Genomic DNA, 17,784 nt, shown 5'->3' with positions numbered 1-17,784 from the left:
TAGGGATTCAGTTCTAAGTCAGGATCACAGGAAAAGCTAAATTAAAGGAGCCATTAATTGGAAGAAACAGACCTGAATCCTTGAAACTCCTTGTACCAGGGTCGGGAATGGGAGCCATGTTTGATTTTTTTCCAACACAATTCCTCTTCAGGGGTCCACCATTTGGGCAGAAATGTATCGGACAAAACACTGGAGCTAGTTGCTGGCATGTTTAGCCTACGAATATAGAGGTCATCTTTTCGGAAGTGTGGGATCCATGTTGAGTGTTCTTCCTTCTTTGAGTTATTTGTAATGGGGTTCAAAGTACCTTTCAGAGTTGACCTGCTGTAGTCTTTAGCTCCCAAATTCTGCCTCTGGACACTGTTCAAAACGCCCAACCAGTTAGGATACTTATTGTGTGCAGCTAGATATACTCTACAGAAGGCATGCGTTTTGGTTTTTTTTTGCTCAATGAGTAAAGCAGGTTAGTTCTCATTTTTCACCAGAACATAGCTGCATGGTTATTATAATAGCCTTTTATATCAGATGAAGAACTCAACTAATCAAGATTTGAAAAAAAAAAAAAAACGCAAGTAGGATTTATGAAAAAGAATCAAACAATTAGTGGTCCTGTTAATAAAGAAATCCAGATTAAACAAGCACTTGATTTGCAGTTATTGACAGATTAAAAGTCAGATGCACAGCAGCTATTCAGATCCTGGCTAGCACCTGACCTCCTCTGTTCTGAAGCAGCAACTACAGATCCAGTCAGAGGAAACTCTTCTGAAGGTGATTTAGGAGAGCCTGTTTTCAGTATGTAGAGGTGATCCCATGCAACAGGGTTCAAAAGGTGGCTGCCCATTTGGAACCTATAATTTGCAAAAGCATCCACAAGATCCGAGCACTTTCTGTTCTTTCCTGAATCAGAGTCACCATCATGCTGAGCGGCCATGTGGTGCGATGCCGATTTTGGAAAGTTGTTTTTTACCTGGTCGTTTCGATATGGAACTAGAGGATTCCTGTTGCCTCCACTGAAGCCAATTGAAAAATTAAAGACAGTAAAGCAAAACAAAAAACATCATTTCTCTCATAAACTGAAGCATTTTTCCCCCCACAGATAAGGAAACTACAATTATTCGAAGTTGTAGCTTATAAGGAAGACAACTTGTCAAGCTTAAATGCTCTTATAGTGAACTGTTCATTATCACCTCCAATATAGTTAACTGTCAATATAGAACTAAGCCATCCAACTAAGAGAAAACAAGGTTGAGGGGTTCTCAAAGTAAAACCCGCGTCTTTTCTGCATTCATAGAGAAGTCTGCATTGTGTGTTACATCGCATACAAATGACTAAGTTTATACCTTGCAAATGTTCCATCAGGCTCAGTGTACACTGGGCTCGCCCAGCTCCTCCGATTGTCCTCATGTCTGTCTGTTCGCTTCTTTCGCAGGGGTGCTGGTAAATATGCTCCCTGTTGGCTTTTGGTTGGCAGAAACTGGTTGAACGCAGCAACCGTCTTAGGTTCTACCGTTAAAACCCTACGATAGGACATATCATCTTTGTTTGGATCGTGCATTTTGTGAAGTAGTTCAGAGTCTGTGTCGCTTTCACAACCTGGAAAAAGGAGGGGGGAAATGATGAGAAATGTGTCATCTCCAGGCTTAATTTCTGGCTGCAATCTGTGAAGTAACAGTGACTTTCTGTAGGAGCTCTAAACTTTCTGCCGGAAGCCGGTAAGCTACTGATAGAAACAGTGCAGACCTTTTTCAGCAACTTGTCACAAAGCTGTGATAAGATCTATTAGGTGGACCTCCCTTTACATACTTGTGTTACATACATAAAATTCTTTCACCACTCCATACTCTGCACACAAAACAAAGTGCTAATCTCATGACCAGTAAGTCATAAAAACAAATATACCAAGCCCCAAACACCTCAGTGCACAGGTATTCACAAAATAGTTTCTACAGCTCATCCATATGGCGTCCATCCCATTTAGAGCCACAAGTCTTAAAGGGTTTTGTCCATTTTCTGTGTGAATAATGCCTACCAGAGCTGGACCTTAATGTGAATTTTAATGCTATTTAATATTTAACACAATACAGGAATGCAAGACATGAAGTTAAAATGATCAGACAGTTCAGAACAGAATTTAAAAAAAAAAAAAAAAAAAGGACTCAAAGACCTAGGTTTCTCATCACATTATGAACCATAAATTTTACTGCCTTCTGGTCACCCATCAAACCCTCATCTTTTCTCCCTCCACACTACCATGGAATGCCTTTAATGAGTCACTTATATTTTCTGGAAATGTCATCTTTTCCTCATTCTATTCTGACCCGAGGAAGAGAGTATTAGCTCTCAAAAGCTAGTCAAGAAATGTATTCAGTTAGTCCAATAAAAAGGTATCACCTCATTTAGTAGTTTTGTATTCTTTAATAAAAATAAATCAAGTAGGGCTGTTTACATAGCAAAGTTTACTAACGAGTGCAAAACCTGAATTTGGGGAAAGGAAACATTTTAAAAGAAAATGCACAAATTGCTCAACATATTTTATACTTGTCTTTCAGGCAGAACTTGTATTATCAGTTGTAAGCAGGATGGTGGTAGACAAGTCTAGACTGCATATCTAATAAAAAGAAAAATCTCACTTCAACTCCCACTAGTTACAGCTGGAATTCTTCATGATTTCTGCACCAGCATGAAGAGGCGCAAAGCAGCATGCTGATGCAGTCATGCCATAGCCCTAGTGGTCTCTTCAGCTACTTCCAAACATCACCAAAGTGCCAAAAGAAGCCATCCTGCTGAGCATTTTACCACTGCATTCTGAACTGAGCCATGAGAGAGAAATTCTCGCAGTTGGATTTAAAGGCATTTTAGTCTTTAAAACAGTGGTGTTTCCAGCATGCCTCAATCAAAAAATATTACAAACACCATCTCCAGCTCCTTCTATCCTAACAGTTAAATTACCAGCTGTAAATGAACCATTGGAAAGGGTCCCATCTCCCTTGAAATACTTCCATGTGCTTTCTCCATTACATTGGGGTTTTTTTCTCAAATGTAAACTGTCCTTTGGAAGAGTGGCCTCTATTTACAACCTTGAAGTTGGGGCTAGGTCAATAGTGATGACAGCAGGGCCTTTGTACATGCGCTACATTAGATCAAAACCCCTGTCATTAATTCAGTTTTTGTCTGCACAGCAGCTCACGTAACATCCATTACATCCCCCACAGATCTGTGTTATCTTTCCTCCATCTTTAACATAAAAATCTGCCACCAAAGAATGAAAAAGCAGATGTTTTGAAAAAACTCAAAACATGGCTCTTCCTTCAAGCCTACCCCCCTTCACCCTCGATAGATAACCCCTTTCCCTCTGTGACCCACATATAGCCATCACATTTTTCCAGCCCCCCCCCCTTGTTTTTCCCGTCTTCTCTCCCTCGAACAATCGCCTGAAACAACTTTGTACGTATTTATGAATCCTTGTATATAACCCCACCCCCTCATTGTTGTTCCCACCCCATCCCAACCTATGTTGCTCCCTGTTGATTCCCTCCTCCAATTTATTTAGTTTTTTGTTTTACTACTGTATTTACTTGTTCTTTGTTCTATGTAAAGGCTATGCCTATATATACCCTGGTTTTAAGTTATATGTAAACCGACACGATGTGCAAACGGTTGTCGGTATATAAAAGCGTTTAAATAAATAAAATAAATAAATGTTTTAAATAACTGAACATACATGCAATTAGCAAAGTTCTTTGCAACCTCATATGTTTTAAGCCACATTTCAACTGGAAACCGTCCAGGGAATGGGGCATCGCTCATTCTGACACATTAATCATCCAGACTATGCCACACTGTTCAATTCATTTCCCCATTTTCAGTCAGTCCACAAAAAACTTCATACACTGCACTTGATCGACAGTAGGGAAAGAGTACTTGTGCATCATGTTGACTAAAATAACTTGACCCATGAATATTCTGAGAACTGTCAGTCCGATGCAATAAAGTGCACTCGGCTTAGTGCACAGGTTTACACACGGTTTGGAGTGCTAGACTAGCGGCCGATGCAATAAGGAGATTAGTGTACCTTAACAAAAATAGCCAAGAGCGCTTATCACATGTAAATTCCGTGAAGATGAGACTATTAGCTATTACCCCGATGCAGAAAATCACTGGGCGCCTAACGCACACTTTTTAATGTTGCAAATTTAACTCCAGCCCCAGAGCTGGTGCTAAATCAATCCGTGAATCAAGGGCTTAAGAGAAATTTAAAAAATAGTGTCCTGTGTGGTTCCTATCTTTATTCTTAAACACCTGCTGCTTGAGGTGTTTAAGAATAAAGAAATAGTGTAATGGATTGATGCAAAAAAAAAAAAAAATTTCTGGACACAATTTAACAGCACAAGAGACACGCCCCAGGCCAATTTCGCCCCTTGATATTGGGCGTCCAGAAATAGACCTGAAGTAGGATAAAATGGACGCTTGTATTGAGTGCCCGTTGCAATTGTGGGTGCACAGCCACGTCGCCTAGGTGCCCGATGCATTTAAGGGCTAGGGATGTATAATTCTTCCCTAGCACATTCTTTTTAACACAGCAGCTCATTAAAATATAGCATCGGGTGCCCAGGAAGCATAGCTGTGTGTGTGTCAGGAAAACGGGCGCGAGAACCTGTTTTAATGCACATCTTATTGCATCAGCCCCTGTGCGCAGGAACATGTTGCCAAGACACTCGTATCAACCAGGGCAGGCTCTTGAGAGAGAAATACCTTCACTGCTCCCCTTTAGGGTTGTGTCCGATGAAAAGCTGGTGAAAGATCTCGACCCAAAGGAATCTAGGCTATCCAAGGAGTCGTCGCGTCTGTGAGCTGCTGAAAGCGATAGCGAGCCTTCTCGGTCAGTGTACCAAATGTCACCACATCCGCTGTCCCTGCCACTCCTTTTCAGACTGCTGGACTCTTCAAGTGCCTAAAGGCAGAAAATACACAGCTGCTTTAAAGAAACAATTAGCTTAGCATCTGCGGGAATAATGCTATCTAAACCACGCTCAAAGTGAACGGCGCTTCAGTACCGAAAACTCTCCAGTGTGCGTTAAGAACTCATTCACAAGGGAGCAATCATGATGAAATTTGCAGCTGCTCTACTGAGATGCCTTACCTTGGTTAGCGTTTGTCCTAATAATCCCTCAAAGGCTTTCAGGTTCAGGTAAGGACCATTATAATATGGGTTACTTTGTGCTTTCCTGCCCAGCCAGTACAAGGTAATCAAAACCTAAAATAAAAATCCCAACAGAAACATTTACTAGTTTATTAAATAGCGTCCCGGCTATACAAATAACCGCACAATAAAGCTCAAAGCAATTTCACTTCTTAGCAGGGCTTTACTTGTGCGGTAACAGAGGTGACTCTCCTTCCTCATGCTCTGCATGCACTAAACCAGGAATCAGTGACAGCTACCAGAGGTCAAGACGTCTTGCTTCTTCCTTTTCATTTATTCCAGCACTGCCCCCCCATTCTTCTGTGCTGTAGGTTTGTCCCTCCATATTTTGCTACCACTATCTAGGGGGTTCTCGTTCTGATGGATACGGAAACAAAAATCTAGACTATGGACGGCAGTTAAGGGACAGTACAGACTATCTAGTCTGCCCAATTGATACTCTCTTAATGCATCGGTTCCAATAACTGATCACCAATATCCCCTTCACAACTAAGGGTCCGCTATACTTTACCGGGCTTTCTTGAATTATTGAGAAGGTAAAGTTTGGTAGACAGAAGTAGGCAATAAAAAACACACTTTTTTATGTAAGTACATCCTAATTTCAACTTTAGTGTACACAATTTTTGTTATAGAATTCGCTATACAATTCCTGATCTTTTTATTTAAATGCTATGGTAAAATGTATACACATTTAAGATCATCCCCCTCAATTTTCCCATCTTTCTGACTTTGTAAAAATCATGGCTGCTGCTGCTCTACAGAAAGGCTATTAGAGCCCATTGCTTCTTCCACCCAACATGTGCGACTTCAGTACAAACATTAGCTCTGCGGCTTAAAAAGCTTTAGCCCAACTCGGCACTTCCTTTAAATAGCCTGCTGAGGGGTGGTTTCTGTCTGTACCAAGCGAGCCTATTTACTCCTGTTCATCCACTCCCAGATAACCCTTCCTCCTGTCTCATCAGCAAGGTGACATGCATAGCTCCGGGGGTCTTCATTTTTCTCTCATGCACAAGCTTAAGGCTTGCTAAACCAACCACAGCAGTGAGCAACAAAATGGATAATTTCTTGAGAGAACAAAAACAAATATCCATATTTCTAAAAAAAAAAAAATTGTGAAAGGGGTGGTTAATAGTCATATACCTACACTAAACTCTAGGTAGGTTCCTGGTACCAGAAACCTAGAACCACCCCCCAATTTCCATTTCACAAAGTGCTATCTTTTCCACAGAATCCAGGAAGTGCAAATGCACAAACAGTTCATAAAAATTCAAAAAAGCTTGCACTGCAAACCCTCAAGGCACAAAGTTATACTGCTACTTGGAAGTAAACTAACACATACTTGCATTTGCACTTTAACTGTAAACCGTAAGCAGGGGTAGGCAACTCTGGTCTTCAAGTGCCACAAACTGGTCTGATTTTCAGAATATCCACAACGAATATGCACAGGGGCAGACTGACAGTGACCTGAGCCCCCTTGGAAATAGGGGTCATTGGCCCCCTAACCACCCAACCGAGTGCACACAAATCTCTAACGTGCACATTCATTCTAGAAATCCTGAAAATCTACCTGTCTGCGGCACTGGAGGACTGGTGTGGCCTAACTCTGCTGCGTTTCCTCATTCACCGTACCCCTTTGTAAAGCCAATTCTGTTTGTAACAGGCTTTGAAGTCTGATGCTGCACAAGCATGATATAAACGGTGATGAGTTAGTGATGTCCATAAAGGGTAGACCATTCATCAACTCAATTGCATCTTGAGGCCATGAATCAAGTCTGCAAAGTCCATCAGTTGGTGCATACAAAAGGCTTGAAACAGCCACCAAGGATGGAAGGAGAAGGTACCACTTCTCAAAACAGACTTTTTATTTATTTTTTTAAATCTGACTTCATTTTTGACTAAAGGAATCAAACTTAGGTTCCAAACTTGGAAGTGCAGAGCTCTAATTATTAAGCCAGCCCCCTTTTATTAGTGACTATGCAGTTATCCCTGTATTTTTCATGGGGCAGCAGGTGTTTTGACAGGGGTGCAACCTATGGGGCCATACAACCAGAGAAGACAAAAGCTAGAACACACTTTTGCATGCTTTTCTTTCCATAAAATTCTTTTCGTAGCATTGACAGAGCAAGCATTACTCACATTTTTTAACCTTCTGGAAGTTTCTTCTTGTCTGCAATGGGAAGAGAGAGAAAATGTTCAGTACTCTTAACTGAAAACCTCAAAAGGCACAGTTAGAGGAAAGCATTCAATTGTCACAATCTACTTGCACACCAGGCAGCACAGCTTGAAATTATGACAACAAAAATGGGAATATTGTATGCTTTGTTCTAGAATACAAAGGTCACCGTCTTCCATGCGAAAGGTACAATGATTTACTAACTCTGGCTTCACTACAAACACAAAACTGAAAGTGCTGACATTGGTACATCCTGTTTCAAACAGATTTGGCTCGAGAGGACTCTTAAGCAAATACACAATAACTGCACGAGCCCCATTTACCAAGCCTTGCACATTATGGATAAGAAACGAAGAAGAGATGAAATTCAAGCACAGGCTAGTTTCCCCCCTCATACCTGCTTTTCAGAGGCTTCCCGAGGAACAGCATTGATGAGAGACACCAGCAATTAAAAATAAAAAAAAGATGTTTCAAAGAAAATTAATCTGAAGATAGAGAGGAGCTTCTTCCACTCTAACAGGCCTTGCTACTGAGCCCATACCTCAACATACTCAAATCACCACTGGAAGGAGAAACTTATTTTGACTCTGTAGAGGTCAAATAAGTCCTGTTCAGGAGCAATACAGCACGCAGGATATCTGAGGACTCATGGGCTGCCAAGGCCATGGAAAGGCTTGTCAAATGAGCCCAACCAAGGATCCCCTTCGCCTTGCCCCTCGAGGTAGATTCTGAGGCAAGTGTAAGAAAATTCTGTTGTGCCTTGAGCAGCTTTTTATGAAAATGTATACTTAATATGCAAAAATAGAAAGCATTTTAAAGGCAGTTAACGTCTTTTGTACCTATGAATTATTTCTTCTTTCACTTTTCCTTAATTTTTTCTGCCTCTTCATCCATCTCTCCTCTTCTCTAATGTGCTTCATCTTCTCTCTCACCTTCACACCCCAGTCTACCCTTTTCTTATTGCTTCTGGACTCTCCTTCCATCTCTCCTCTTTCTAAAACTGATTAGGCCTCTCCCAGAGAGATACTGAGGAACATTTTAGAGACCTAAAGTTCGCGGGACATAGGCCCAGAATCAGCGATGCATGACTTTGCGTGCGGTGCCCCTCCCTCTAAAGTGAGGTTTGCAGAAGCAGCCCAGGCCTTTTAAAGGGGTGTGCCAGAGTTGGGCTCCTGTTCTAAAGGGTCAGGCCAAAGGGCACGCCCCTTTATGTGCAACTTTGGACGCAACTTTGCAAGAAGCCAAACTCTTACACAGCCCGCAACAGGCGAGGTCCACCCTCAGGATCTGCTCACCCATGCCACAGAATCAACACACCACCATGGCAGCACTACATAAGCTAAACCACTAAAGAAATAACTATTCAATGGATGGAATGGGATATAATCATGGAAGCTAAAGAATCCTCCCAATTATCTCTTCATAAAAGAATACACTTAAAAGTTCAGAGTATACCACTACTACCACTTCCCACTCCTTCCCCATTGTCAACCCAGAGTAAACTACCTGAACACAGGTCAGCCCTGGCATAAAAAGATAGCGCTAGATCCCATCCCGCACCATACCAAACAATCCCAACCATCCACCACTCAAGCGAGCAAATGAACCAGCACCACCCACACAGTTACACCCTAACCAAGAATGGCATAGACCTTATGGGCAGTGAATCTACGGAGATTCCAGTGGGATGGGGAAGAGGGAACCATGGTATTCCCCAGCCTCCCAGGAGATCAGCCATAAGGAAGTTTTATACATTCCTAATAATGGCAAAAAGTGGAATATAAATCAAATATAAATAAAAAGTATCCTCTATCACAAGGGCACATCAAGCAAACATGTGGCATCGTAGGTCTGGTGAATGCCAGTTCAGTAAATAAGAAATCTCCTAAAACTCCATGACATCAATAATGACCACCACCTAGATAATGCTGGCATAACTGAACATGGATTGATTAAACTAGAGGGGGGGGGGGAGTGGGGATAGTCCCTCTACACGGCCCAATAGGCTTCACCATAGAACACCAACCCCAGACCAGAAAACTTGGAGGGGTGGAAAATCTTTATTAGGATTTACTCAAACTACGCCAATATGGCTCCTTCTACTATAGAGCCCCATGCAACAACTCACCGCAGAACACAAACTCCTTGAACTTATTTATTTAAAAGTTTTTATATACCGCAAATAGGACAGGAATCTGTCCTTCTAAGCCTAACAACTGACATGTGAGCAATTGTTTTATTTCTTTATGAGATTTTGGTATGTAATACAAATACAACAAGAAAAATAAAATGAAATTTGATAAAAAGTCAGAATTTGTACAAAAAAAGTTTATAAATATGCATTAGTGGTGGCCCCCTTTGATATTAACCTTATATTTTACTCACAAGACTATATATTAAGAAACCTTTTGCCTGTCTGTAATTTATATTTTTTTTAAAAGCCAGTTCACCGTTTAACATTACCGTCTCTCCCTTAGCTATGATTTTTATTTACTATCTAAGCAATTTTTTTTAAGGCGTTTCCAATTTAGGCCTGGATTTATGAAAATGCACTAAATATCGCATGTGATAGAAAAAGGGGCGTATTTTATGGTAATAGGCAGTTTATCGCAATTTGCGCTAATACCTATACGAAGCACTAAGTTACCGCAAATTGCGATAACTGTTTTGCAGTTTGAGATAAGTGCCAGAATTGTTGTATTTCCTACATACAACTGGGGGGACCATGTTTAGTAGTTTTAAGGTCCTGGAGAGCAAGCCTAGCTATCAGGGCCACTGAGGGGAGAGGGAGAGAAGCCATAATGCCCTCACACTATATAGGTAGTTATATCTCTATGGGAGACCAACATTGTAACACGAGGTGAGGTTTAGGTATTAGTGTAGGGGTTAAGGGCCATTTTGACATTCAAAGTGAGACATACGAACAGAACAGTGCTCTCTTGTGAAGATTTGATGACCTTCGGAATGAGGAAACTCAGACAAAGATGAGATTTGTGCAATGTTCTCGCAACCTAGCTTGATGTTACCCAGGTAGAGTCCATCAAGCTAGGTTGAAAGAACATTGCACAAATTTCTTTGAGTGAGTTTCCTCACTCCGAAGGTCATCAAATCTTCACAAGAGAGCACCATTATGTTCATATGTCTCACTTTGAATGCCAAAGTGGCCCCTAACCCCTACACTAATACCTAAACTTCACCTCAAGTTACTAGGTGGACCCCCCATAGAGATATAAATACCTATCTCGTGTGAGGGCATTATGTCTAGTCTCTCTCTCTCTCTAGGATGGCCTTGATAGCTAGGCTGGTGCTCTGGGAGCTTCAAAACCAGCATTTGAGAACACATTGCAACATGCAATAAAGCCTTAATGCAAGCTATCGCACTGCTTAATGCTACTGAAAAAGGTGTAGCTAAAATCTGCATTAAAGCCGTGCAATAGGGCTTCGCAAAACAGTGAACCCAGCCCACTCCCACCCCTAACGCCTTCTCTTTTTCTGATTTGCATCGCACCATACATTATGGTGCTATCGCATTCGTTAAAGGTGCTTAATGCATGCAAAAACGCCACAACACATGCGAAAATGCCATAACGCTATTTGATAAATGACCCTGTTAGATTCATAATATTGGTAATAGCTGAATAAACCAGGAAGGTACTGCTGGCATCCTACCAATACACGTGAAGCATGAAGAGCTGAAGATTGGAGTGCGGACGTGACCATAATACAAAGGTATAAAGAATTAAATTAAAAATGCATAGTATATTAGGAGGAAAAAAGGAGAAATTGATCAAAAGGGGAAAGAATGAAAACAACAAGGCAAGCTAATTGTTTGAATAATGTTATTAATACAGCTGCCATGAATTCCTGGAGGAAAAAAAAAAAAAGTGTTAACCACACCACATTTTTTGATCCCTTATAGCAAAATGTCACAGTCTTCCAACTCTAATTTTGGGGATGCGGATAAATTAAGCTTTTTCCAAGTTTACACCATGTATTCACTGAAACCAGTGACAGGATAATTTTCTTTGCAAATAAGGTCACTCACAATCATAAAAGACAAATGTTAACCCTGCAAAAATAAGATACGGTCCAATAATGAAAGCAAGTGCATGTAACATGAATGTTTGCATGGACATTGTAAAAAGGGTATTTTTGTGAACACAATCATAAATGCTATCGTTAATCCAGATACTCATCAATATTAAATACACATACAAGATTTCAGATAATGGAAGTAATGGAAGTAATAGAAGTAATAGAAAAGAAAGATCCTTAGGTTACTCACAGACATCCATATCAAATGTTCACTCCAGTCCACTAAAAACTGTTTGCACAGCTGAAGTGTGCTTTGAAAGGGTAAAAGCCACAGTTTTGCCCCTCTCCCCCAAAATTGGTTTTGATTTTTTTTTTTAAGTAACATTCTTAAAATAAAAAGTAGATAACAGTCAATGCAGAGCAGTTACGGGAGCTGCTGTCATTAAGGCTTCGGTGCACCATGGTCACTGCAGACCACTGTGGAATCCCCCTTCTCAGGCCCCAAGAGAGGAGAGAGAGAGTGCGCACACATGTCACCTGGGTTCCTCTTCCATGGGTGCCAGAAGGGGAGTACAGTTCGGGGAGGGAGAATTAGAGCAAGCAAAAAAAAAAAAAATTGCACAATTTTTTTTTTTTTACAGTTTCCATTTGTAATGAGACATACACACACAAATACACAAAAAATAAAATCACAGATATGCATGTGTCTACATTTCCTGTACAACTGCATCTGAGTCAGCAAGTGAGGGGCAAGAGTTTGCTCACGTTATAGTGTTAAGCAAAAGTATTACAGTACAAATAGATAACTGGCCTGTATCCACAGACACTTTCCTATTTATTCACTGTTGTCTCGCTTTCACAGTAACTTGTCTGTTTCTATTACTAATGCTGCTTAGCTTTTCATGTATTACTTTGCATAGTTTCTGTTTGCTGTTGGACTGCCAACTGGTCATCAGCCTGCACACTTTCACAGCTGTTACTGTAGTCAGTGGCTCTAAAGGGTTAAACTGACTTGAAAGCAGGGGTTTCTGGTTTGTTTGTTTTTGCCTTGTGATTCTCTCTCAATTCTGGTCAGCTCTACACTGGCCAGGCCTGTGCAATTCAGCAGCTGATCTGGCTACCCCTACATAATTATTTTCGTTTTACCTGCTCTTAGTTCTGTGGCCCAGATTATGTTGGTTGCTGTAATCTTCAGCTTATGGACAGTAAGACTTATTTGTTTTACCTATTAATAAAGTTTGGAATCAAAGAAACAGCCTCCTGTCTCTGTGAACAAGGACAGAATTAAGCTATTAAAGCTTTGCATAGGAAATGCATAGCAGAAACAGAACAAGTTCCTTTTATATTAAAAAAAAAAAAAAAAAAAGAGGGAGCGCACACAGGAATATCAGGTCAAAATATAACTAGCAGAGGTGATAGTAAGTGTTTATAGAATCGAGAGATTCCCACTTGTGTGTGAAAATTTAATACGGTCATCAATCCACACAAAATTTGGTTTCATCAATATCACCATGATTATTAATGACCGGGACTCAGCTATTTGCGATTGAAAATATCCGGTGGTACTCCATTGAGACACGCAGTGGGGAAATGTTACATCTGACTGCTGATTATGCAGGATAGTAAGAAGAATATCAAATGGAACACGAGCAACAATTGAAAGGATGAGTTTTGATTGGTACTGCATGTTTTGTAACCTTGAGTCAATGATATACAAAAGAACGTGCTAGATTGGCTACAAGGATGATGCCTCTGACAAATATTGCTGCAAGACTGGAGAAAAGATATTGCTATGAGACTGTACATAAATACTTGCAGAGAGATTGAAGAAAATGCCTGTGAAGAAAAAGGGAGCTAGCAGCAGACACATGGTTACACCCCCTGAACCACAGTAAATGGCGGCAGATGAAAACCAAAAAGGTGCACCTACCTAGTCTGCTCAGCAAGGTGTTCAGGGGTTGTAACTGCCAGAGTAATGAAACAAGCTCAGCTGTCCAATTTTCCATCTTCCACAATGGCTCTTGACGGTGGTTGGTTTGAGTATGTTTTCCTGTTTGAATGTGTTTTTATTTCATGAATTGTAGTCCTTTCAATATTGTGGATTATAATTTTGTGCAAATAAAAGGATATTGGGTTTTTAATGTATTGAAGAGGAAAATATTTCTCTAGTGGTTTTGAAAATGTGAAAGATATGTGAACACTTCATTTAAAATAAAATAAGATTATATAAAGCGACAAAATGGCTTTTAGGGGACTATGATTAAAAGTTGGCTATTGGAATGTCACTCACTAATAGTCCCCTGGTGAAGTCACTATATTAAAACAGAGTACAATTAGCCACTTTTGTACCAATTCCTAAGTTGAATACAAAAATCATAGGGAAAGCCCTCAGAGCTGAGTGTAAAGGTAATAAAACCTCAAAGGGCTCCTTCATCTCAATCGCTGGTCAAAAACTTGATGGCGTAATTCATAAGTAACTATCTGGAACTGAGACCAGAAAATATACAAGCCCTGAAGCAGCACAATAGCAAAACAGTCAGTGGGGTTTTTTGTTTTGTTTTAAGTCTTCGTCTCTAAGATGCTATCTTCACGCTCATATCCTGGAATATAAACATTTAAGATGTTACTTTGCATCTTAAATTTTCAATAATAACTTTTTGATATAGGTTAGGGTTTGGTAATATTAAAATAGGAAATCAGAAAAAAAAAAATTTAAATGGAGGGTTTTTCACCAATAAAAGAACCCAATTAGGTTTCATTATCTATACTTTCAACTCTGAAGTCTTTCCCTCCAAATTCTGTATTCATATTTGGAATTTGTGCACAAGTGGTTAACTATATTCTGTTTTTATATAGTGAACTCCCCAGTGGGCTATTAGTGAGCATCACGATTTTGAAGCCATGTTCTGGATAGGATTGTCCCTTTTCTACTTATTCAAAGGTAGCCACTGGCAATATAAGGAATATGTGATATATTCATAAAAAAAAAAAGAGTGTGTGAATTAGTGAGCTAGTCTCTAAGTGATTTGAGAGTCATGTTGTACTGTCCAGTTTCTGGAAGGAGAAAGCAGAATAGGATTTCCCAAACCTGTCTTGGTGATGCCACAATCAGTTGGGTTTTCAATAAATCCATAGCGAACATGCATGAGATAAAATGTGTATACACACCGGGTCTCCAACATATGCAAATTTTCTTCACGCACATTCATTGGGGATACCCTGCAAACCCAACCAGCTGTGGGGGGCCCTCCAGGACAGCTTTAGGAAGCCCAGAAGCAGATGCAATCCAAAGGATAAGGTAACATAGTAGATGGCAATAGATAATGTGCAAATTGGCCCATCCAGACCTGTGAGATCAGATTTAAGGGGATAAATATCCATTCTATTAAACATTATATAGCACTACAAGTGTACACTTCCTAAAAGGAAGGAGAAGAGGACATTATAACTTTAAAACAATTCAAATTTTAACATACAAGAGGTAAGCATATGGTGAATAAAAGTTTCTAAAAACAAGGGGTCATGATTTTTAGCATGGCAGGAGCAAATTCAGGAGTAACACAAAGAAACATTTATTCACAGAGAAGGTAGTAAATGCATGAGCCAGCCTTCAAAAGGCCATCAGTTTTGGCATGAGCATGATCAGAGTTCACAAGGACTTGCAATAGGCAGACAATTCTCAATAGGGATGCACAGACTTCCTTAAGGAAGTTCAGAACCTGACTTGACAAACTTGCAAAAACAACCTTTTCTACAGGTTTGCTGAAGCCGTTACTCAACTTTTTTTTTTATTTAAAAGAAAATTCACGTGGGACAAAATCTGCTTTGGCACTACAATATGTCTAAAGCAAATACGAGGAACCAATCTGGCAAAACCAGCTATAGATTCCAATGGACCTGATTTGAATTTCCTCCAGATCCAACAATTTTCATAGAACCCCGCCTGTTCGGGTTGGACTTCAAACTGCTCACACATCTTTAATCCTTAGTTGTGGCAAAGGCAGGATAAACCTGGAACTCAAGCAGGGTCCTTGGAATTATAGTGTAGAGGGGAAACAAGTGGACAATATACAGAATTGTAGAAATTCACTGCAAGGTATATTTCAATGTGGATAGGTAGACAGCAACTTCAAGGCCAGGGAGTCATATAATGGAGGGGGGGGGGGGTTGTATTTTTAAACTGGAACCACTGTTCACTCTTCAGTGAATGACAGCACATAAATAAGCAAATCAGAAATGTACTAATTCCAGCATATAAACAGAATCAGCATTCCTCCGCTGCCGCCATGTACTTGAAGCCTCTGTCCTCTGCCCCCCCCAACAGCAAACAAGATCTGGGTCAGTAATGCCTCCAGGCTTCAGAGAATCTTTTAAAACAAGTTCTAACATAAAAATGGAACCAGTTAGCATCACTTTCACATAAATTATCCTTCATTTAGTGAAAATGAATTCCAAGAGGATTTTTTTGTTGTTGTTGTTAAAGATACATTCCCTGCTCTTTACAGTCAATGACAATGTGACCTTTTAGACACTCAACATACTTGGCTAAATATAGCCATTAATAATCACTTCTTGAACACTCAGATCTAGTGTCAAACAGTGCACAGAGTATGGACTTAACTACTATTTATCTTTACAAAGCAACTCTAGGAATTTAAAAAAGGTAAAGGACTTGCTGAAGCAAACAAGAAAGTTCACTATCTTAATCACTGCAAACAAATTCCTTTGCCCTCAGAAGCCGTAACCAGGCTGCTCCTTTGCTTGTTGAGAACACAATGGCATAATCAGAGGCAGTAGCTGTAAGGTACTTAAGTTGTCCGTAGTGAAATAATAATAATAAAAAAAAAAAAGCACACCCCCATCTGCTTACAAGTTACCATGTGACACGTTATAGCATCAAATTAATGAACACTCAACTTCCCAAAATTATCTCTTTCCAGACTCCTACCACCCACCTCGCCAATATTAGGAATGCACAATCCAAATTAAAATCATGGAACTGGATTGTTTTCATCTTCATACTTGTGTTTTCTTACCACTTGCATTGTATGATTAAGTAACTGCCACCCACAAGGATTACAGATACCAAGCCTATGTCCCCTCGCCGCCCAATACAACCTGTCAATAGATGGAAGAGGGGCCTTGGGAACGACTGTAGTTGTGTGGCACTAATGAGTTTTTAAGCCTCATGCCGCTAAGGGTAGGGGTCAACCTCTGCAGCATTTGCCCTAGGGGAAAGGGGTCCTGAGAAACCGAGCACACTTGGAACAGGTCCCATGCTGGAGGAGCAATATAGTCAGCACAGCAAGAGAACCCGAAACGTGGCAGCATGTAAGGCAAGTAATTAAGAGACCCCCTGATGCAGCACATTGCTCTATGGACTGTGTGGGAAGGTATCTGCTTTACTTTTCAAACTCTGTGAAGCAAAGGTTGTAAGTCAATACAGGAAGGAAAAAAAAACAAACCACTATTTAGACATGTGTGCAAGCCACTCACTAACTAAAGAGGAAACACAATTTATCAACACCTGCTTTTGAGCGAAGGCACCCAATAGAGGTATTTAAATGGTTTTGTAAAAATTAAAGCAATGTATGTACAGGAACATTATGGAGTTCCTAGTAATTACAGTTTGACAGAACAGTGTAGATCAGATCTCTGATCACTAGGACCTCTAGCTGTTAGCTAATGTACAGAGCACCAATGTACAGTACACCAAGAAAGATTCCTTCTGGTTCAGTGGCATACCAGCTTTTTCATTAATGTCCATATTTGTTGAATATTGTAAGGGGGGGGGGTCCTATTCATTTCCCAAAATAACTGCTGTGAAATTACAAACTATTAATGACCATCATGGAAATATGCCTAACAGAATAGACTCATTAGTGCTTACTGTAGCTTGGCAAGCCCTGCATGTGCATTTCCACTCAAATTAAAAAGGATACTGCTGGAAACAGGTGCTTGTGAGTCGAGTGCAACAGTAAAAAAAAAAAAAAAAAAAAACAGGGCTTTTTATCTGCTTGTACTTTTGACTTACTAGGTACTTGCACCCCCTTCCCCCCAACACACACACACACAGACAGGTTGCATCAGACCCTGGGAAATGACAGGAGGGGAGGGGCTGGATTAGGGAACAGAGCAGCTCTATCCTGCTCCAGTCTGTTCTCTGCCCTGGCCAACAGAGTTGGTGCAGCAGCCCTGTCTGCCATGAGCAGGGGATGATATAGAATAGGACCAGAACTTAGTAACTGCCCATACTATGAACCATTCGGTGCCCTGTCATTTTAATTACTATTAGCACCATTATATATTTGTCTTCTTTCTCCATTTAACATATTGCTTTCTGCAATCTAAATTTGAGAAAAATAGCAGAGGTGCC

At 40.3% G+C, this 17,784-nt stretch overlaps 1 protein-coding gene across 1 annotated transcript in view; it reads right to left on the bottom strand.

Annotated features, from left to right (window-relative positions):
- Positions 1-17,784, bottom strand: part of LMO7 (LIM domain 7) — a 374,915-nt gene that overhangs the window by 104,809 nt on the left and 252,322 nt on the right. The window contains exons 5-10 of the mRNA XM_029603031.1: positions 7,337-7,367; positions 5,141-5,254; positions 4,753-4,951; positions 1,341-1,593; positions 714-1,010; positions 73-360 (exon numbers count right to left, since the gene is read on the bottom strand). Coding sequence (XP_029458891.1) covers positions 73-360; positions 714-1,010; positions 1,341-1,593; positions 4,753-4,951; positions 5,141-5,254; positions 7,337-7,367 — 1,182 coding nt within the window. The remainder of the gene's footprint in view (positions 1-72; positions 361-713; positions 1,011-1,340; positions 1,594-4,752; positions 4,952-5,140; positions 5,255-7,336; positions 7,368-17,784) is intronic.

The sequence above is a fragment of the Rhinatrema bivittatum genome, chromosome 5 (genome assembly GCF_901001135.1).
Source record: "Rhinatrema bivittatum chromosome 5, aRhiBiv1.1, whole genome shotgun sequence".
Taxonomy (NCBI): Eukaryota; Metazoa; Chordata; class Amphibia; order Gymnophiona; family Rhinatrematidae; genus Rhinatrema; species Rhinatrema bivittatum.
Note: the sequence above shows the minus strand (reverse complement) of the source record. Positions and strands in the feature narration are given on the sequence as shown.